The sequence below is a fragment of the Macaca fascicularis genome, chromosome 16 (genome assembly GCF_037993035.2).
Source record: "Macaca fascicularis isolate 582-1 chromosome 16, T2T-MFA8v1.1".
Lineage (NCBI taxonomy): Eukaryota > Metazoa > Chordata > Mammalia > Primates > Cercopithecidae > Macaca > Macaca fascicularis.
Window position 1 is genome coordinate 85,505,648 of NC_088390.1, and position 21,283 is coordinate 85,526,930.

At 60.2% G+C, this 21,283-nt stretch overlaps 1 protein-coding gene across 50 annotated transcripts in view; it reads right to left on the minus strand.

The window, feature by feature from the left end:
- Positions 1-21,283, minus strand: part of RBFOX3 (RNA binding fox-1 homolog 3) — a 522,239-nt gene that overhangs the window by 11,808 nt on the left and 489,148 nt on the right. For 26 of the 50 annotated variants that reach the window (XM_065532118.2, XM_045376567.3, XM_065532117.2 and 23 more), the window contains 5 exons: positions 13,980-14,234; positions 5,196-5,333; positions 2,592-2,645; positions 1,693-1,785; positions 170-230 (listed from right to left, as the gene is read on the minus strand). In XM_065532118.2, coding sequence (XP_065388190.1) covers positions 170-230; positions 1,693-1,785; positions 2,592-2,645; positions 5,196-5,333; positions 13,980-14,201 — 568 coding nt within the window. In that variant the 5' untranslated portion in view covers positions 14,202-14,234. The remainder of the gene's footprint in view (positions 1-169; positions 231-1,692; positions 1,786-2,591; positions 2,646-5,195; positions 5,334-13,979; positions 14,235-21,283) is intronic. The other 24 variants (XM_065532120.2, XM_074020776.1, XM_065532119.2 and 21 more) reach the window with 1 other exon arrangement.

Consider the following 21,283-nt stretch of genomic DNA (forward strand, 5'->3'; position numbering starts at 1 on the left):
CTCCTCCTGCCTCTTCTGCCCCACCCGCTTCTGACCGGGAGCAGAGCAGCAGCCCCAGGGCCGGGACACTGAGGATGGGGGCTGCCTAGGATCCAGAAGCCTCAGCTCTCCCAGGGCCTCTGCCCGACCAGTGACCCCGGCAGCCTGGTGGGGGTGCCTAGCCCCTTACCGTTGGTGTAGGGGTTCCCCGTCTTCTTGTTGGTCATGACTCGGGCCGTGGCATTATTGACCTGTCCGGAGAGGGAAGGAAAGAGAGGAAGAGGGACGATTAGCCTCCTGGAAGACCCACCAGCCACTCCTCCCCGCCCTGCCTCCCGCCCCGGCCTCCTCTCTCCACTGTGCTGCCTGCCCTCCGGGAGCCTCGGCCCCCACTGCTCCCAGCACGGGCTAAAGCCCCGCCTGGCCCAGGACCCCAGACCCAGGCCTGCTGGCCTGTATTCTTCACATGACTGTTCCCATAAACCCAGCCCCAGACTCCCAGGCACCCCAGGACAGCTGGAGAAGCTCCCTGGTAGACTCTCCACAAAGTGTTCTCCAACCAGAACCAGCTAAGAGGCTGGACTCCAGGACGCCCCCTCCTCCCTGAGGCTGCCAAGGCCTAGCTAGGCATGGGCACCAAGATGCCCTCATACCCTTCCTGGATGATGCCCCCCTCCCCCGAGGCCAGAGTCCTCAATGTTGCAGAGCACAGAGCTCTCTGATGGGGCCCGTGTGCCCCTGGAGGACGAGGCTGACAGGGAGGGGCTCTGGGCACGAAGTTACCTATTTTCCACACATATGCCCGGGTGAGGCTGTCCAGGGGCAGCCTGGGATGGGGAGGATGAGGCGTGTGTGGAAGAGAGTCGAGAACAGCAGGGGTGATGGGCCCCAGGAAGGGGTCTGGGCTGTTCTACCTCCCCTGTGTCCTCAGTGTGAGCCCTGAGGGCATGGGGCTGCAGCCTGGCCAAGCCAGTGCCTTCGGAAGTCTGGAAACCTCCTCTCACGCCCTTCACCTCCTGCCTGAGGGCTCTGCCTTGGTGGCTCACCCCAGCCCTCCTCCAGCCACCCTTTGGCTGCCCTGCCTGTTGGGGGACCCAGCTCCAGACACCCAGGCCGCAGCAAGGGAACACAGCCCACTGGCACTCTGGAAAGCAGGGGACAGAGCGGGGTGGGTGTCAGGGAGGGACCCAGAGCTCCCTCTCCCTGCTCCTCCTCGGGGCCTGGTCTCTTCCTCTGCCCTGGCCATTGCCACTGCTGACTCTGCTTCTACCCAAACAAGGGGAGGAGTGGGGCCGAGGTGGGAGCAAACTGCAGGGCCCAGACTGGGCCGCGTGGGGACAGGTTGGGGAGTCGCTGCTCCACGGTGAGCAGGGTCTGGGGATTAATGGCTCCTTGCCCGGGTGTACTGGCCATGGTCCTTGAAGCTGCCAAGCCCCCAATACAGGATTTCTGGGGCTCTTTCACTATCTGGTTGGGGACAGGGCCTCTCCTAGGAAAAGCAGGGGGGAGGGGACCTCAGGTGAGCCTGAAGGAGTGACAGGTGACAGGGCTTGGCCTGCAGCCAGTTACTCTGGCCTTAGTGCAACCCTTCCTCCCACCCCAGGGGACCCTGGCCAGGCTCTCTGAAGGGTGCGGCAGTGGCAGGGTTGGGTGAGCTGGGGGGCAGGTGGGCGATCTCAGGGCATCCCTGCCGCAGCACACTTATCTGAGCACCTCAATTTTCCGTCCCTCTACGATCGTCCCATTCAGCTTCTCCCGGGCTCGGTCAGCATCTGAGCTAGTTTCAAAAGTTACAAACCCAAAACCCTGTGAGCAGAGGAGAGGGAAGGACAGGCACGGAGAGGAGGATACAGGATGAGAAAGAGGACGAAGAAGAGGAGTTGGGGGGGCAGGGGAGGGGGGGAGAGAGAGAAGGGGTTGAGTCAGGTGAGTTGAGGCGGAGACGCAGGCAGCCCAGAGGTCTGTCCTAGGGCCACCGGCAGGATGCCAGGAGGGGTATGGGCCCCAGGGGGGCAGCTGCTGGCCCAGCCTGAGCCCAGCCTGAGCTGATCACCTGGCATCTCCACAGGGACAGGCCAAAGCCACCTGAGAGACGTCATACCTGACCACAGGCCAGGCCGGCCCCCTGAACCCCACCTTGGGGTAGGGGGCCCAGGCTGGGCTACAGGACCTGCAGGGGCAGCCCCCCCACCTCCACCCTCGGAGCCCAGGGCAGAGGGTCGTGCCTTCCTGGAAGGGCAGCAGGGCTTGTCTCCGCTGGACGCCCTCCCCCGCCTGCCCTCTCTGCAGCCCCTCCCTCAAGCCTCCAGGCCAGTGGTCCCCTGGGGTGAGCGTTCAGTGGGCTGGGGCCCGGGCCCAGGGGCCCAGGGCCCTGGGGTGCAGGCAAGAGGTCCTGGTGGCTCAGAAAGAAAAAGCGGCAGCGGCAGCAACAGCACAGACAGCTGGGGTGGGGGCGGGGCGGGTGGGGGTGGAAGAGCGGGGAATACAAGCACCCGTGTCGCTCAGGGGTCCTCGGGCGCGAAGCTCTCCAGGAAGGAAACGCACATTTCACACGTTAGCCTGGCGGGACCTACAGCCGGCGCTGTAAGGCGGCAGCTCCGTGCGGCACCCACCTTGGAGCCCCGCTCGTTAAAAATGATCTCCACGTCTAAAATTTTTCCGAATTGCTGCAGAGACAGAGACAAAGAGGGAGTGGGGCAGACAGGAAAGTGCGGGTTAAGACCGCTGGCCCGGCCGCCCGCTCCACTCCTGAGACGCTGGTCCCTGTGCTCTGCCCTGGGCTCCCAGACTGGGAAAGGAGCCCTGGGACCCCTCCCACCTCTGGCCATGGAGCAGCTGGGACTTGGCCACTTGGAGAGGGCGATGGTGGGGATAGGGTGCCCAAGGCATCACCAAGAGGGTCCTTGGTGTGGTGTGGGGTTAGGGACAGCTCTCCCAGCCTCTCCTGGAGGCCCGTGTCTCCCTTCTGCCTCGGGGAGCTTTTCCTGCCAGGACACTAACTCCAGCTGCCAGCTGGGGATGGGCACATCACTAGCATCCCCTCCTCACCCTGCTAGGACTTGACCACTTGGAAAGGGTTACAGTGGAGACAGGGTACCCAAGGCATGACCACCACCCCTAATTCACACTAAAGGGTAAAGGTCTGCTCTGAGACCCTTCTCCAAAGGATGGGGAACGGGGGAGGCAGAGGGGCATAAGTGCCCATTAGGGACAAAGTGCCACAGAGAAGAGAAAGTGCTGGGGTCAGGAAATGGAGATTGAGGCCACTGGAGGTCAGGACCCCTGGTTGGGAAATGGGACCCTCAGGCGTCCCTGAGATGTGGAGAAGGCTGGGCAGGGGGAACATGGGGGGAGGGTGTGAGGGAAAGAGGGACGCGGAGGGTGTTCTGCCCAAGCCCCCAGGACCCTGCACAGCCTGTCGTGGGGCTGTGCTGGAGTGGGGTGCTGAGCAACAGTGACCTGAACCCAGGCCCGGCCTGTGCAGGATGCTCAGGCCAGCTGGGCCATGACGCTCCAGTTGCCTTCTTCCCTCCCATTGTTGGCCACGGTCCCCATGGGGCAGCCTGGTCTCTCACTGGTATGTGAACGGCCCCAAACAACAGTTCTGAGGTCCCTAGGGCCCATCCTGAAGCCTGCAGTGCAGGCAACTGATGGGGGTTTCCTAGTCACCTCCACACAGTCGTGGAGGCGGTGGGTGCAGCAAGCCCCAGTGGGGCCAGACGACAATGAAATCTCAACTCTGCCAGGTGCTGAAAAGAAGGGGACAGTACCCCCCGTTCTGCAGAGAGCCAGGAAGCTGATGGGGGACAGTGTCCCCATCCTGCAGGGACCTAGGGAGTCGATGGCAGATGGTGCCCCTGTCCTGTAGGGACCCATGGAGCCGACGGGATGCTGCCCCTGTCCTGCAAGGACTGAGTGTATGTAAACAGGTCCCCTGCAGGGGGCATCCAGCCAGAGCTCCAAAATGCCATCCTTTGAGGGCAGCCAGCCAGAGCTCCAAAATGTCAGCTGCTATTAAGGGGCAGTCCCAGGCCCAGAGAACTCTGGCCACTCGCTCAGGACCCAGGGTCAAGAAGGGACACAGTCCTTGCCATCTGATGATGCTAAGTCATGCCAGCCCTCCAGTAAGTCTGAACTCCAAATCCAACCAGGCTGGGATCCTGAGACAGGGAGTGGACTTCTGGGGGTCACGTCAGGGGGTAGGTGGAGGGGAACCTCTCCACCTTGGGGCTGCCAGAGGTGCCTCCAGTCTGCATGGCAAATCCCAGCTGGGTCAGGGTGGCAGGAGGAGAGAGGCTGGGATTCCGGAGCCAGAGGCTGTCTACCTGCACGGCAGAGGTGGGGCGGGCACCGCGGCAGGCAGGGGGAAGAGGAGTTTGGAGGGAGGGAAGAAATGTGGCTGGGCTGCGTGGTCCTCTGTGGCCAGGGCAGGCCTGGGAGCCCGGCTGAGCCGCCCAGCTGCTGCTGCTCCCCCGCCACTCAGCAGCCCCAGCCCCCGCAGGCACCAACACCTGCTAGGCGCATTCAAGTCCAGTAACAATCAAGTGACCAGGACCCAGGGGCAGCCCTGCACGTTCTCAGTGACCCCACCACCGGGGCCGAAGGCCACAGTGCAAAACCCGGAACAGGCCCACGGAGTGCAGGACGGGCTTCAATTCCCATCGACCGTGCATCCGGTTCCAAGTTCCCCAACCGGGGGCCCGGGGGACACAGGCCCAGAGAGGTTGACTGCCCGGCCCCAAGGCACACAGGAGAGGCCAGGGCTGGGGCTGCTGCTCTGTGGGAGGCCGAGGTGCCCCTCCAGGTACCCTCTTGTGAGGAGACAGGAGCCAGAATGTGGGAATAGGGTGGTCATAACCAAACTGGCTGCGAGGCCCCAAGGCACTCTAGGAAACCCCTGAGATCAGGTGGTCTGGGGACCATGGGTAAATTTCTAGCTGGGAGCAGGAGGAGTGGGGTTTGCAGGGCAGCCACAACAGATCCGCCTACTCCTCAGCTCGAGGCCTTCCTCTTCCCCGCCACCCTCCCAGCAGGTTCAGGTCAGGGCGGGGCTGGGCCCAGGAGGGAGGGAATCCTGGGGCCCTGGAGGCTCCCAGTGCAGTGGGAGGCAGGGAACCCGGAGGAGCAGGTGTGGGCAGGAAGGCAGGGCCTGTGGGTGCCACCCCGGATCTGGGGCAGGTGTGGAGGGCAGGATGGGCAGGGCCACGCACACTCACCCCGAACATTTGCCGCAAGTCGGGGTCCCTGAACCGGAAGGGGATGTTGGAGACGTGTAGCCGCTTGGGCTGCTGCTTCTCTGTAGGGTCGGAGGGGTGGAGCGGCTGGCTGTCCGTCTGTGCCGCCTCGTCTGTCTGCTGCAGGGAGAGGACTGGGCTGCGGAGGCTGCCTCTGCGTGCGGGGTTGCCCGTCCCCTCTGCTGAAGGGAGGGCAGGGTCTAAAGGCCAGATTCTCCCCCACCCTGCTGGGCCTCTCCCATCCCTGGGCTGGGATCCTTGGCAGAATCTGGGCAGACGGTTTCCATGAGATACAGCACAGGGGCACCTCACACGGAGAGGCCCCACCTCTAGGCCTTTGCCCAAACTGTGCAGGTGAGGCCGCCTCCCTCCCGCCATCCCAGTGCAAGGCCTCCTGGCCTGCTCTGCTCCCTGCTCCCACAGCCCAGCCCTGTCCACAAAGGCTGAACCTCCACGGTCTCTTAGCCCCACTGACATCTCAAGGCAGTTCTGGGAGCCCGAGGACCCCACTGGTTTTCAAGTCCTGATGATGAAGTGGTGAGCTGGAGACAGATGTCAGCCCGGCCCGAGGGTCCGCCTGTCCGAAGGTGCTGCCTCTTCGTGTCCCCCCATCCCCGCCATGCTCCTGCTTATTCCAGCCTGCTGCTGCCACTCAGAACCTTTGGGGTTCACCTCCAGAAGCCTCTCCCAAGGCAGAGGTGGCTGAGTCCAGTCCTTTACAGTTAGTCCCCATTGGGACCCAAACGCTGGTAGGCAGATGGGCTCCCAAAGACTTGGGTCTCAGGAAACAAAAACCACCCAGCCCTCAGCTCCCTGTGAGAAGGCAGGGGTGCCGCCTGAGGCAGCGCAGTGTGGCCTGTGTGAGGCTTTTCCTGCGTGGTCTTCTCCAGTGGGCTGACCACGAGCTCACGGCAAGCCTGGCCTTCAGTCTGGCTGAGTCTCGGCTGTATCCACAGAGCAGGAACTCCGGACGTGTGGCGGGTGCTTCATCAGCATCGGCCGGGTGGATGCACGGGTGACTCTCCGAGGTGGCCATTAGCTCATCACGACCTGGGTCCAGGCCCAAGGGGCGCTCCAGTCCAGTTCCATGGATGCAGCCAAGCCGCAGGTGCCAGCCTCGCAGACTGTTTCCCCGCTCAGCCCACTGGCAAGGTGGGTGGGTGGCACAGGAGCACCAGGGTGCAGGAGAGGCCCTCGGCGGCGACGGGCACAGGTGGTGGGTGCACACCCCAGATCCCACGGGGTGCCTTGGAGGGGCTCTCACTGTCCACGCTTCCTCCAGCAATTTGAGCTCAGCTGCCCATGGGAACAGCAGGCTGACAGTGTACCTTTTATTGGCTTCCTTCGCCTTCTCGCCTCAATTCCACACTGCCCCTTATGGGTTTTGTGAGATCATCTCCCAAATACACCCTTTGTATTTGAATCCTTGGCTCTGGGCCTCCTGATACTCCCGGTGGAGAGCTGGAGGCCACACACAGAGAACCCCTCCTCAGAGGCCAACTGGCTTCTGGGACAGGACGCCAGCCATAGGTAGGAGGGTCTTGGCTCCAGCCATCTGGATCCTTTCTGGAGTGGCAGTAGAGGAGACTGGGGTCCCTGAGAGGCCCACACTGCAGTCAGTACAAATGGAAGGCTGGTGGCATGGTCTCCCATGTGGCCTGCGGACCAGAGGCAGCCAGTCTGGGAGCAAGAGAAAAGCCAAGACGAGAGGCCCCAGAGAGCCATTCCCACGCATCTCCAGCCAGGCGAAGCACCTGGCAGCTGAAGCCACTTTCCGGAGGGCATCTGTCGCGGGCCACCAAAGGAGTGCTGAGTCAGGACGGTGAGCGGGGAGCCTGGGGTCACAGTGCCAGAGGCCTCGGCCCATGGCAGAGGAAACGGAGCCAGAGAGGCAGAGCTGTGCCAAGGTCACACTACAGCTAAGTGGCCAGAGCTTGGTCCCTCGACTCCTGTCTGAGTGGCTGTCCGGCTGGCGCCGCCCCCTGCACGGCCGCCCTGGTTGTCCTTTCTGGAAGGACAGGCTGCTCCCCTGCATTTCTGCATGTGGTCAGGAAGCCTCTGACCAGGCTCCAGGGCAGCAGGTGCCCCTAAGTGCCAAGAGGGGAAGTTACCGCTTCCTGGGCTGCGCAGGGAGGTGGAGGACACAGCCTCTGCCATACTGCAGCTTCTTCCCTGGCAACGGCCCCCAGCGCGGGCAGTGGGGCGGGCTGGGAGCGGGGTCTCGACGACTGGAGCGTGTGTCCATGTCCCTGATGCACCTCTGTCCCCTGCGTTGAGAAGTGAGGATGCAGCACACACCCCACAGTGTGGGACGGCGACAACGTGGGAACTGCCGTCCTGGAGCTCACCTGGACGTGCGCTGCAGGACCTGTCTCAGCAGACGTGCCATGTGGTGTGCTGACCCAATTCCGACGGGCATGTGTCCTGAGCTCTGCGTGTTCCCAAGGCGTGAGGCATCTCCCTCAGGACCCCAAGAGGTGGACAGTGGCCACGGCTCTCGGAGGGCACGAGCCCCCAGGCTTGGACAAGTTGGGCGGCTGCTCCTTGGGGTTCCCTGACATGTGCCACCCCATCAGTGGGGCCTGGGCTTTGGCATGGAGGCATCCGTGGTGGGCACAGTTGGCAGGGCCAGGAGGGTGGACGACAGGCCTCCAGAGACTCCTGGTCTGGCTGGTATCAGGTCTATCAGGTCCCCAGCAACACAGGGCAGCTGACTCTGGCTCCAAGGAGGTAGGCACGGGGTTCCTCCATCCAAGCCTAGGGAACTAGAGATGCCCCGCAGCCCAGTTTCCCAGTTCTGCTGCCATCCTCCTTGGTCCCAAGTTTTCTTGCAGAAAGCAAGCCTGTGCTAGACCTCCGGAAGGGCTGACCTCACCCCTGAACATCCGCTGATCTTTACAGAGGTTCTGAACCCCACCCTCCCGCCGGATAGGCGTGGGTCTTTCCTCCTCAGTGGACAGGGATGCACCCGTGCCCTCTGCTGCTCTTGGGTACAGGTGACTGAGTCATCCCAGATTCGGGAATCCAGCCTGGATAGGGGCACGCAGCTCTGCCCTCTGAGCAGCAGAAGGCGGTGGTCAGCACGCCACGATGGCGGGAACCGGCCCTGCGCCCACCCAGGGGAGCTGGGGCATCCACCCCAAAGTCCTAAAGGGAAGCAGCTGAGGATGAGGCAGGAGGAATGGGGTGATGGGGTAGGAGTGGGAGGAGCCATGAGTGGGGCCAGGACACAGGTGAGGAAGAAGCTGTTCTATCCCTGCTCAGCCCTGGGCAGAGGCTAAGTGGGTTCCATGGCTGTGAAACTGTCGTGTGTGCAGGTAAGCCCTACGCGTGACTGCACATGGGCTGCCCTGGGCCGGGGGATGGGGGCCCTCCAACCGCTGACTGTAGCGGTCCAGCAGCCTCCACTGCCTTTCCAACTTTTTCAGAGGCTTTCTTTCCCCTACTTAAAAAGAGAGAAAAAAAAAAAACAAACCATCTTTGCTTCTCATTCTCCAATGCAGGGAAAGAGGGAAGAACAGGACCGCCCTTCCCTTCCCTCCTGATTGAGCTGCGGGTCCTGCTTCTGCATCTTTCCCCAGCTCTGTCTTGGCCCGGCCATTATGGACACCTCCCCAGCCCATTCATTCAAGTTCAGGAGAGCATCTCCCACTCTCCACATCCTCTGAGGAGCCTGCACCCACTTTCGCCTGGGCCCCCCAAGCTTGGCCCAGAGACAGGCAAAGGGAATGAGCCCTGGGCAGGGTCTGGTGGACCTAGGCAGACCCCGGACAGCAAGTGGGACCCGGCGGCTGTTGTTGGCACAGAACCAAGCTGTGCTGCTGCGACACAAGATGAACCGGTTTTTGGAAATCCCTTCCTCGACAGTGCCATCTCTCCTCGCTCCTCCAAAGACCTCCTGGGCACTCAGGCAAGGACCCGCCTTGGTGGGCCCCCAGTGGGCGGCCAGTCAGCCTTGGAGGACAGGTTCTCTGTGTGTGGTCTCAACCTGTCCACTGGGAGTGTCTGCCTCAGAGCCCGGCGGCACTGACTGTCGGCTCCCATGTGGCATTTGAAGAACACAGGATTCCAAGCCCCCTGCTGGCCTCTGCACTGTGGCGCGGGCAGCCGACTGACACCTCTTCCACTCCCACCTCCCAGCCTGGGTAGGGGCATCTCAGCTGAGCCTCACTGTGGTGTTGCTTTGGGGAGCATCGCCTCTCTTCTGCCGCTCTCAGGCCCGTGGCCAGCCATGGCTACCCTTCACCCTTTCCATAAGCCGTGAGAGCCAAGAACACAGTGACCGAGGGCTGCAGCTCCTGGCGGAGGAGACAGCGCCTCGGCCAGACTATGAGGCCTGTAGTTATAGACGAGGTGGCCCAAATGGAAGATCAGGGCAAGTGCGGGAGTTTCTGAGGAGGCTCAGGCCCGACGGATGGCAGAGAGGACAGAGGCTCATCCTGGGGTCACCCGGCAGAGAGGCCTCCAGGGACCTGGCCGTAGGCATCTATGCCTGCAGTGAAGCCAGGGGTGCAGAGCCCAGATCCCCAGTGGGCAGTGGGGCAGGTGCTGGCCCCTCAGGCATCAGACCCTTGCCGCCCACGTGGGGTCCCCTCTGGCAGGTGGAGGAGCCCGTGTGGGCTCTGGAAAACACCAGTCTCATCCTGTCTCCCTCTCCGTGGCTGCCCCTCCACAGTGACCCTCCGTGCTTTGGCATTTTCTATCTGCATGCTAATCTCTCTCTCTCTCTTTTTTTCTCAGAGTTTTGCTCTGTCGCCCAGGCTGGAGTGCAGTGGCGTGATCTCGGCTCACTGCAACCTCCACCTCCTGGGTTCAAGTGATTCTCCTGCCTCAGCCTCCTGAGCAGCTGGGATTACAGGCGCCCGCCACCATGTCTGACTAATTTTTGTATTTTTGTAGATACTGGGTTCCACCATTTTGGCCAGTCTGGTCTGGAACTCCTGACCTCGTGGTCCACCTGTCTCTGTCTCCCAAAGTGCTGGGGTGACAGGCATGAGCCAATGCACCTGGCCTGTTAGCAAGCTGAGGGTCCCTTGAGCATAAGGACAGTGTGTGACCCCCAAGGGCCCACAGTGCTGGCACCTGCCTGACCCTGAGTGAATAAATAAATGCTCCAGACGGTGACCCCCGCTGAGGAACACAGACCTTGGCGGTGGCTCAAGGTAGTGAGATGGGGTCCCCCGGTCCTTCCGCAGCCCCTCATCGCACTCTGTACCCTGTGCTGCATTTGTCCAGAGAAGGCAGCTGACGTCGTGGTGAGAGTGAGAGAAACGGAGCGTGTGTGCAGGTGTGCGTGCCCCCCGTGGGTTCTTGTCACATGTCTCTTCCCATCACGGATGAGCAGAGACGCCCCTGCCCTACCAGGAAGGAGCCTCCGTATCTCTGGACGGCGAAAAGAGGTGTTTTGCTCAGAGGGGACGAGCCTCCCTGGGGAATGATGTAGCCGGAAAGCCACTGGAGGTGGTCGGGACCCACCCGAGGGCATCAAGACCACACAAATCAGCGCACGCTCTGCCTTCTGTGGGAAGTCTCGGTGGCGGTGAGGGGCCCCCAGGAGCCCCATGTTTCTCTCTGCAGGGTCAGCTGTGCTTCTGTGACTAGGAGTTGAGGGGTGCATCCCACCTGGGTGGTGGCAGTGTTGGGAAAGGCCCTGAGTTGGCTGGACACAGACTTCCCACCAATTCCCGGCTGGAAATCCTCCTGAGGGGAGGACGAGCAGGAAGAGGCCTCGTGGTTCCAGAAATTCCAGGGAAGTCTTTCCGGAGCTGGGGCCCAGCCTGTCTTTGGGGGTCCTGGGGTGGAGGAGACGGGGAGGTAGAGGCATGGGGACGGGCTGCAGGGGCCACTGTTCTCTCCCACTGACGCCATCAGCCCCAGGTCCTAGAACGGAACAGGCTGCCTGTGTGGGCCCCGGGCCTGGACAGCACCCTGCTGTCTAGGGGCCAGCTCTGCCACAGCTACCAGTGGGGCGGGTGATATGGGGGCCGGACAGGTGCTCCGAGCTCCCCCTTTCCACTGGCCCTGGCCACGCCACCTGCCAGGGCAGCCCACGCTCACCAGCAGAAGGAAGTCCCCTTGGGGGAGAGGGCGGGAAGCCCTGGTGGCCTCTGGGCAGCGTCTGGGTCCAGGGAACGTCTGGGGGTTGCAAGCCCTGACCTGGTGCCAACCTGGGCAGCAGACTCTCGGGGGGGTTCCCTGGGTGGCACCTCAGGAATGGTGGGGAAGGAAGAGACCAGGGTACTTGGTGGTTGCACATGGGCCCTCGAGTGCTCCAGGAGCTCAAGGAGATACTCTGAACTAGGCAGGTCTGGACCAAAGCTCTGAACTCACCCCACTTCCTATCCCGAAGATCTAGACCCCAATACCAGGCTGCTTGGGGCAGGACCAAGGGGAGGCTCGAGTGAGCTGAAAGGGCCCTGCTGATGACCAGGGACAGGGCCTGGGGACACCTGAGCCAGCAGGGAGCATTCGGCCTTCAGTTGTGAGTGCTGGGCAGCCTCTGGGAGGAAGGAGCTCCTGGAATCTGGAACACCCTCTCCAGCTGCCTTCCAAGGTGGGAAGGCTCCGTGTGAACACACACTCCAAGGTGGGGAGCGCGTGGCCTTCGGGGCGGCCCAGGTCTTTGTTCTTCCTGGGGCACCACGCCGATGCCGAGACTTCTGCCGGCAGCCCCGCCCTGAGTGCAGGTCATGGAGAATGACTCTCTCCTCTGGGACTTTGGATGAAAGATCTGCAGACCACAACCACGAACCCTCTGCCAGACCTGAGAGACCCCAGCCTGAAGAAAGGAAGGTCCAGGCTCTCTGCCATCCCCTGGGCTCTGGGTGCTTCCCGCCTGGACACGCTTCCTGGGAGGCTCTGGAGGCTGCTGACTGGGTGGTGAGACTCCCATCCTCCTAGTCGGAGAGTTCTTCATCGGATGCAGCGTTCGCCTTTTCAGCAGCTGCTGCTTACTCGGGGCTTCTCTCCATGGTCTGTGGACCCTCACGGGCAAGCCAGACCGAAGCCAGCCTCTGTTTCTGACTTTCCTGTCCTTGCATGGCAGGAACCAGGGGACAGTGCTGGGTCATTTCTTCTTTGTAGCCTCAGTGCCAGTTCAGTGCCAGGCACATACCAGGTACCCAGCAAATGTCTGCCGAGTGAAAGAAGACTTTATGTGTGTCCTGGGTAGGCCGTGTTTGGTGGCTCCAGTGTCCAGGAGGCATCTGGCCTCGGTTCTGTTGTTCAGTTAAAGCGCCTGGTCCACTCTGTGTTATCTGTGCATCTGACCCTCCTGCTTCTGGTTTTCTTCTGGGACGAACCCCTGAGGCTCACCATGAGAGACCCCCTCGTTTGTCTATAAGGTGGCTGTCAGAGGTCTGAGCAGATGAGCTGTGTCTACTGGAGTCAGTCAGAAAGAGATCCAGCCTGCTCTAGCGTGACTTGTTTACGGTGAACCCGGCTTAGCTCCCGGGATCATCTCTTTCTTTTCTAAGTACACACAAGGTGTGGGTTTGATGAATCAGAACCAGAGCAGCCGGGGAAGCATGACTTGGCCCCCACTTCTACCACCCCAGGGCCTGGCCTTTTCCATGTGTGTCCTGTGGCTGTAGGAACCCTGGGTATCAGGATGCCAGGGGGCACTGGAAAGGCTGATGGCCTCGGGGCAGATTCTGGCTGGGCGGGGCTCCAAGTAGGGAGGAAGGGCACCACCTGGGTGCCAGATGAGGGTCATGTCCAGCCCAGGAGGCGGCTGGCTGGGTGGGCTCTCTCCACAGAGGGCCTGGGTGACGCTGGAGGAAGCCCCTGCCCAGGCACGCACCAAGGGAAGGCTCCTATCTGCATCCACACAGCATGTTGGGAGCCAGGCTGGACTGCAGGAGGGCTGAGGCAGTTGGGAAGGGACCCCTATTGGGAGCCGCCAGGGCGGTGCCGCTCCTGGGCAGTGTAGAGAGCTCTGGCCTCCTGCCCAGCCCCGCCAGCTAGCACATCCAGTGCTGGGACAGGGCCAGCGGGGACAGTTGGATGAACCTGGAGCCCCAGAGCAGGGGCAGGGGAGGCACATGGAGATCTCAGTGGAGGGGACCAGAGAAAAGGAATAGACTGGTCGGGGCTCTGCAGGGTGGGTAGAGTCAGGGCCTAGTCTTTATACCCAGAGCCCACTCCAGGCCGGCGGCTTGGCCACTCCCTGCCGGCTCTCTTTGCTCTCAGGAAATGTGAGAAGTGAGGGCTCAGCACTTTTGCCTGGGAGTTGCATTACAACCACATAATTGAAGCTATCTGATTGGAGGCCAGCCAAGCAGGTAGATTACAAGCGATTAGAAATGATAGGAGGGCCTGCAACCCGAGACAGCTCAGAGGGCCCTGGGCCGCCTCCTCGGCTCTGCCTCTGCCCTCCGCCCGTCTCCTTCACTTTCTACTAACAGGTCTCTGGCAGTGAGGACACCTCCCAGCTGGGTGAGTGTTTGCTCGAAGCAGGGAAGCCAGGCCCAGGCGGCTGGAGGAGGGTGGCTGCCACCCCACCCCTCAGTGCCCGGCCGTCCCTCCAAATGCCTGCTCATCACAAAGCTCCTTGGTGCTGGGGTTGAGCAGGGGCTGGAAGTGCCTTTGCTGGGGGTAACTTCTGGCCCAGGAGCCCCATAAAAGGCTCATCCTCCACACACAGAGGCCCTGCCCAGGTCCCCCACCCATGTGGTATACCTCATGCCCTCCTGGGCCACCCTTCTGCTGGGTGGGCGCTCCTCCCTGAAGCTCCAGGGCTGGGCCTGGGGTCGTGGGGGCCCTTACCGGCACTGTCTGGGTCCCGGCGATGGGCTGTGTGCTGGCCTCGGAGCCTGGCTGCTCGGGGTGGGTCTGTGCTGGTGTGTACAGGGTCATGCCATGCTCTGAGGGGACCGGGGTCTGGCCGGAGTAGTCCTGCGTGGGGTGCGGCGGGGGCGGGGCATACTCGGCAGGGATGCCGTTCTGTGGCGGAGGGGGGTACTGGGCAGGGGGGTAGGGCTGGGCCATTGCTTCAGGCGGAGCCGTGGCGTCCTGATCGCTCTGTGGAAGGAGAGAGAGCAAGGCCTGGTTAGAATCTTGTCCCCTTCCCGGAGCCCCTGAGGATGGGGCCTTGTGGCTGAGCAGGGCTTCTCCAGCAGTGTTTTCAGCAGCCTTTCCCCGGCCCCTCCATGGGGGGCTCCCCGGCATGGGCACCAGCTCAGAGCAGGAGGGGGTGCCGCGCTGGGAGTGCCGGGGAGTCTGGCTCTGGAGTCAGATGCTGCTGGGTTTCAGCCCGTTGACTCACCCTTGTCAGACCTGGGTACAAGAACAACTGAAGGGTTTTTTTTTAAACTACCTGATTTTAAAAAAGTTAACCATTTTAACATAACTGTAGGCTCACGCAGCTGTAAGAAATAACAGAGTGATCTGTACAGCTTGTGCCCAGGGTCCTCACGGTAACATCCGTAAAACCACCACCAGCAGGATACTGACGTGGATTCGCACAACACACAGAACGTTCCACCAGCGCGAGGACTACTGCTCTTCCCCTCTTAGCGCCAACCTACCTGCTTCCCACCTCCTTAAGAATTTTAGGCCGGGCGCGGTGGCTCACGCCTGTAATCCCAGCACTTTGGGAGGCCGAGGCGGGCGGATCACAAGGTCAGGAGATCGAGACCACGGTGAAACCCCGTCTCTACTAAAAATACAAAAAATTAGCCGGGCGCGGTGGCGGGCGCCTGTAGTCCCAGCTACTCAGGAGGCTGAGGCAGGAGAATGGCGTGAACCCGGGAGGCGGAGCTTGCAGTGAGCCGAGATCGCGCCACTGCACTCCAGCCTGGGCGACAGAGCGAGACTCCGTCTCAAAAAAAAAAAAAAAAAAAAAAAGAATTTTAAGCCTTGGCAGGTGGATCACCTGAGGTCAGGAGTTCAAGACCAGCCTGGTCAACACAGTGAAACCCCGTCTCTACTAAAAATACAAAAAGGAGCTGAACGTGGTGGTGGGCGCCTGTAATCCCAGCTACTCGGGAAGCAGAGGCAGGAGAATCACTTGAACCTGGGAGGCAGGGGTTGCCGTGAGCCAAAATCGCGTTACTGCACTCCAGCCTGGGCAACAAGGGCGCAACTTCGTCTTCAAATGATTTTAAGCCTCGGTTTTGTCATTGGAAAGCAGCAGTGAGAGGGCACTGCCCAGCCCGCACCTGGATCCCTGGAAGTGACTGTGCGGAAGCTGAACTCGGCCTCCTGCTTCCCCTGCCAGTGATGTCCATGACAGTGAGGTGTGCTGGGGGCGGGGCAGGAAGGGTTCCAGTCTCTGTCTCAAGGATCTCTGAGGAGCTCTGGAAGATCTGTCTGTGCCCCCTCAAAGGCCTGCTGTCTCAAGCGGGGAAAACTGCTCCCGCAGCCACTCTCAGAGGCTCTTAGAAGCCCAGGCCCTTGGGCAGAACCCCAGAAGCAATGTAGGGCAGTGGCTGTCAAAGTGGAGGGCCTGGGCCCACAGCATCAGCAGCACCTGGGAGCTTTTTGGTGGGCAATGCAGATTCCAGGGCGCATCCCAGGCCTCCTCCAGCAATCTACGTGCACTGAGAACCACTGACTCAGGGCCTGAGAAGCAGCCCTGGTGGGAAGACCTTATGACCCCAAGAGGAGGGCTGGGGTCTTTCACAGCCCCAGAGAGCAAGACGCAGGCGGAGGCGGCAGAGGGAAAGGGGCTCTGGCCTCCTCCACTGCAGACACAGCCTGGGGCCCAGGATCTCCTGAGCGGGAGAGGCACTCGCCCCCCAGGAGTCTGCGGTGAGGAGGCCTCGTTGCCTGGAAGGACACATGCCGCCTCTGCCTGGAGCAGCCCACCTGTGTGTTAGGACCCCTGCTCAGATGTGGACGGGTCTGACACTCACAGCCGCCCCGGCAGGGACAGCCAGGAGTCCACACCCTTCTTGAAGGTGGGGTTTGCTGTGGGGAGGAGGAATGCCCAGCAGGGAAGTGGCTGCTCACCTCCTTCACCTGCGCCTCCACCCCATACTCCCATCGCCCGGGGCCACGTACACTTTGTTCACACCACACACTTTAGTGAGCACCTACCAGGTGTAGGCAGAGGCTGGGGGCTGCCCTCGCAGGGCGGTCTTTCTGCCGCTTCCCTCCACACCCACACATCCCCCTCTGCCTGGCTCCTGTGTTCTCAGCCTCCGGGCAGTGCCTCCCCCGACTAAGGAGGGGCCAGCCCCTCATGTGCCCATGCTCCCCGTACGGGTGGACCTCATGTGCCCATGCTCCCCGCACGGGTGGACCTGGCATGTCCACCTCTGTTCTGCCTCCCCCACTCCTGGCCTGTCCTCTGCATCCTTCATTCAGTTCCTACAGATCCACCCAACAACTGTTGATTGGGTACCTGGGGTACGCCAGGCCCATGCCAAGGAAGGGGCTGTGTTGGCAGCAACCCCGACAGCCCCTGCTCCCTGCTGGTGGGGCTTGCAGTCCAGCGGGAACAGAAAGCTTCAGGAAACAATGGCCCAGATGCCAAACCATTGTTACAGCACTGGGGGCTGTAAGGGGCCTGGCTGCACCAGGGAGGTGGCCCCAAGGGATGGTCCCAGACTGGGTGTTCTGCTTCAGACCCGGCCACCCCTCCTTCTATTTAGAGGCCCCAAACCCTCTGCCCAGGGGCCGAGCAACCTAGGGTGGGTGTGGCCAGCTGGAAGGCTGGAACCTGGGCAACCCAGCTGTGCCCTGCTCCCTGAAGCCTCCAGGGCCGGCCGTCCCTGGGCTCTGCAGCGGGGGCCGTCTCAGTGCTCGTCACCCTGCGACAGACTCGCTGAGTGGGAACCTAAGGAGCAGAAATGCTGTCCTCCTCCCATCCCCACCCCTCCGCAAAGCCAGCTGGTTCCTTCCCTCTCTCTGCTGACTCTGAAACTGGGGCGACATTCAAGCTCCTGAGCCACGGGAGGGAAGCACACACGTGTGCGCGCATACACACTCGCGGGACGTTCCCGGCTCATTGCTCCAAAATAGCTGGCGAGGCCCCATCGTCCACTGTTAGCAAACGTGTCGGTGACGAGTCCAGTGGGAAGGGGTGGATCCATGAGAGAGGAGGAGAGGTAAGGGGAGTCGGGGCACCCAGGAGGGGTGGAGAATATCTAGCACCCGGGATGGCCAGAGGCAAAATCAGGAAAACAGGAGCAAGAGAGTGAAGAGAAAGTGGAAGGCGCAGCGTGAGGGCCCTGCAGACATGGGGGAGATGAATTTGCTGATAAATATTTGATTAGAACCTTCGCCAACTTGCACCATCTTCCCAGCCACCCCCCACTCCTCCACCTCCTCTAAGGCCTGAGAAAGAGTGGGCTCCTGGTCAGGCGCAGTGGCTCATGCCTGTAATCCCAGCACTTTGGGAGGCTGAGGTGGGAGGACTGCTTGAGCCCAGGAGTTTGAGACCACCCTGGGCAACACAGTGAAACCCTCTCCACAAAAAATTAAAAAAAAATTAGCCAGGCATGGTGGTACATGCCTGTAGTCCCAGTTATGTGGGAGGCTGAGGCAGGAGAATTCCTTGAACCTGGAGGTTGAGGCTGCAGTGAACCAAGATCACACCACTGTGGTCCAGCCAGGGTGACAGAGCACGACCCTATCTCAAAAAAAGAAAAAAAAAAAAAGGGCAGCTCCTGTCCCGTCTGCTTCCTTCTCACCCTACCTCCAACCCTCTGCAGGGCTCTCATCTCTGTCATTCAACTTGGGGCTGAATGACAGCTGCCAATCACTCTCACTTCAGGTTCTGCAGGGCTGGAGCCTAGAGCCCTAACAAGTGACAGGGGAACCTGCCAACATAAAGGTGGGGGCTCTGGCAGTAGGTGCCAGATCTGAGGGCGTCTGTGGTGGGCAAGAGGTCCCTAGGAGATGGGGACATTTTAGGGACATTTGTGACACTAGAATAAAAGCAGCATATTTGAGCCCACCGTGCTCCCTGCTTTTATAGACACTCACTCATTGAGTGGACACTTCCCCCTTTCCCAGCTAATAAAACCGAGGTACAGAGACAAAGTGAATTGCCAGGCTAGTACGGGAGGACCCCAGAGAGCAGCACCGGCAGCCGGGATCCCAAACCCACCGTCTGCAGCTCCACATGGAATTGTAGCCCTGCCCAGGGGGGTTTGCAAGGGAGAGGAGGTTTCACAGCCAAGCATCGGGGTCTAGACCCTGCAATGCACGGGGATGGGCTTCAATGTCCCCTCTTAGCCACCAGGTGGTCCTGGTGACTGTCTGTCTTCTCTGCACAGGTTTCTCCATCTGCAAACGGTCACCATGGAGCCTGGGCAGAGGAAATGCAGAACGAAAGCCTAAGACCCCTCAGGGGGTCTTAGGGTGACCAGCAACACCCCTGCCCTGTGTGTCCTCCACACCTGTGCTGGGGTGGCTGTGGTCCTGCAAGCGGCTTTCAGAACTGGCTACACATCCCAGTCACCTAGAGAAGTGTCCACACCTGGGCCACGCTCCTGAACAACAGAGGCCGCTTACAACCAATGTTTCCCAGGAGACTCTGACATGCAGCCCTGGTGGAGAGCCCCAGACCAGAAAAGCAAAGTGTATCAGGCCCATCCTGAGAGGGCGCGTGAATGCCCAGCACACGGAAGACGTGCAGTCAGGATCTGTCCCATTGCTTCTCTTCTTCCCAGGTCGGCTGGGGTCAGAGTCAATAAGGGCCTGGGGTTGGGTGGTGTGAGTGGAGGAGTTCCTGCTGGGCTACGGGGCTTATCTCAGATGACCTCATGTTGGACCAGCTTGTGGAAGGATCTGGTTCCCCAGGGGACTGTGCATTCTCAGAGAATGGGGACCACTTCACTCACCCTTTGTCCCCATATCCCTGTACTCAGCACAGCACCCTGTTGTACTCAGAAGAGTCTCAGTGTACATGAACGGGTGGATGCATATATGTATGTATGTACGGATGGATGGATGGATGGATGGATGGATGGATGGATGGATGGGAGGGGTACATGGATGGGCAGGTGGGTGGAGGGATAAATGGATGGTTGGATAGATGGGTGGATGGATGGATTAAAGGGTGGGTAGATAAGTGGATGGATCAGAAGGTGGGTAGATGGATGAGTGAATGAATGGATGGAAGGGTGGATAAATGGGTGGATGGCTGAATGAATGAGAGGGCAGATGGATGGGTGGGTGGATGGATGAACGGATGGGTGGATGGGTGGATGGATGGATTGATGGATGGCAGGGTGGATGGAAAGATGGATGAATGGATGGAAACAAGGGTGGATGAAAGATTGGTGGGTGTGTGGATGCACGGATGCACGGATGAATGGATGGGTGGATGGTTGGATGGATAGATGGGGGGGTTGATGGGTGGGTGAATGGATGGGTGGATGGGTGGATGGACAGATGGATGAATGGATAGATGGGTGGATGGATAGATGGATGAGTTTAAAGACCGTGGATAAGTTGTTATCCTCCCTCCCTCTACAAACTTGCCCCCCTCTTCTATCATCACTTGTGCCTAGCAAAACTGCTAAGACCCAGCTCTTCCTGCTCCACTCCACAGTCCACACTGATGGAGATAAACACAAAATCACCCTGAATGATTCATTCAGAATCCATGACCACCCTCTGCCATGGGCCTGGTACTGCCATTCAGCTCTCACAACCTGAATGTTGATTTCACCCTTCCTCCTCAATCTTCCAAATGTTCTCCTTTATCCTCACTCTTGGTGAGACCCTGCTTCCTGTCTTCTAGGAAACAGGAGACAACAACCACATTCACCTGCCCACCTCCCTGCCTCGTAACCTACACCATGCCTTCCCGCCTGTCCCCAGGGATGAGCACTGTGCTCCCAGACATGACCAACCACGTCACCTGTACACTAGAGAGCAGCCCTTCTCACCATCATGTGCTCACATCTCTGGCAGTTCACCCCTTGCACTCCAGAGCCATCAGTGTTTTCCTCCTGCCGGCACCCTGACAGGCTGCAGTCTCTCCCGTGATAGGGAAAGAAAACCCTCCTTGACACCATGGCTTTCATCCTACAAACCAACCTCACCACCTCCCTGAGAGCAAAACTTCCCAAATGAGCTGTCTATACCTGTGGCCCCCATTCCCTCACTCCCATTCTCTCTTGATCCCACTCCAAGCCAGCGTTCCGAGGCACCATTCCCTGAAACCACCTTTGCCAAGGTTTTGACATCCACCATACTGAAAATGCAATGTGACCACTGCAATGTGACTCACGTGTCCAGTCCTTGTCTGGTCTGGGCCCTAAGCAGCACTGGCCACAGCTGGTGGCTCCTCTGTGTAGAGACACTTCTCTTGGCTGCACTGCCCCACTCTCGGTTGGTTCTATTTTACCGGAAGCTTCATCTGCATTGCTGGTTCCTGTATATCTCTCCAACATCTGGATACTGATGGGCCCCAAAGCTCAGAACTTGGACCTCTTTCTTCCCTGTCTACACTGACTTTCTGAAGGTTTTGATTTAGTCTCAAAAGTTTAAAAAAATTACCTGTATGTTGACAATCCCAAAGTTTTATCTTCATCCTGCACTTCTCCCCAGAATCCCAGCTGCCCCTTGCAGTCTCCACTTGGACATCTGATATACTCTGGCAGTTTGACGTGCCCCCAAAGGGACCTCTGACCTCTCCCCACTACCGCCCTCAAACCCATCTCTGAGGTCTTCCCCATTTCAGGAAACACCTGCCCCAGTCCAGCACATAGTCCTAATCTGGGGGTCACCCTTGACTTGTCTCTTTTGGTCCACACCCCACAAACAGTCCAGCAGCAAACCCCACTGGCTCTGCCTCCAGCCGCCTTGAACCGCCCACTGCTCCCACCTTGGTCGGGCCACCATCATCTCCTGTCTGGTCTTCCTACTTCCTCCCTGGCTCCTACAGTTTGTCCTCTCCAGAGTAGAACCCAAAGTCCTGAGATGGCTCCCCCCACCAGGGACCAGCATGACCCCTACTCCTGCTTCTCTCCTCTTGCTTGTCTACTCCAGCCACAAATATCCCCGCTGTTCCTTGAACGTCTAGTTGCCACCTAAGGAATCTGGCACACAGGTATATAAAAAGGTGCTCACTATCATTCATCATCAGAGAAATGCAAATCAAAAGTATA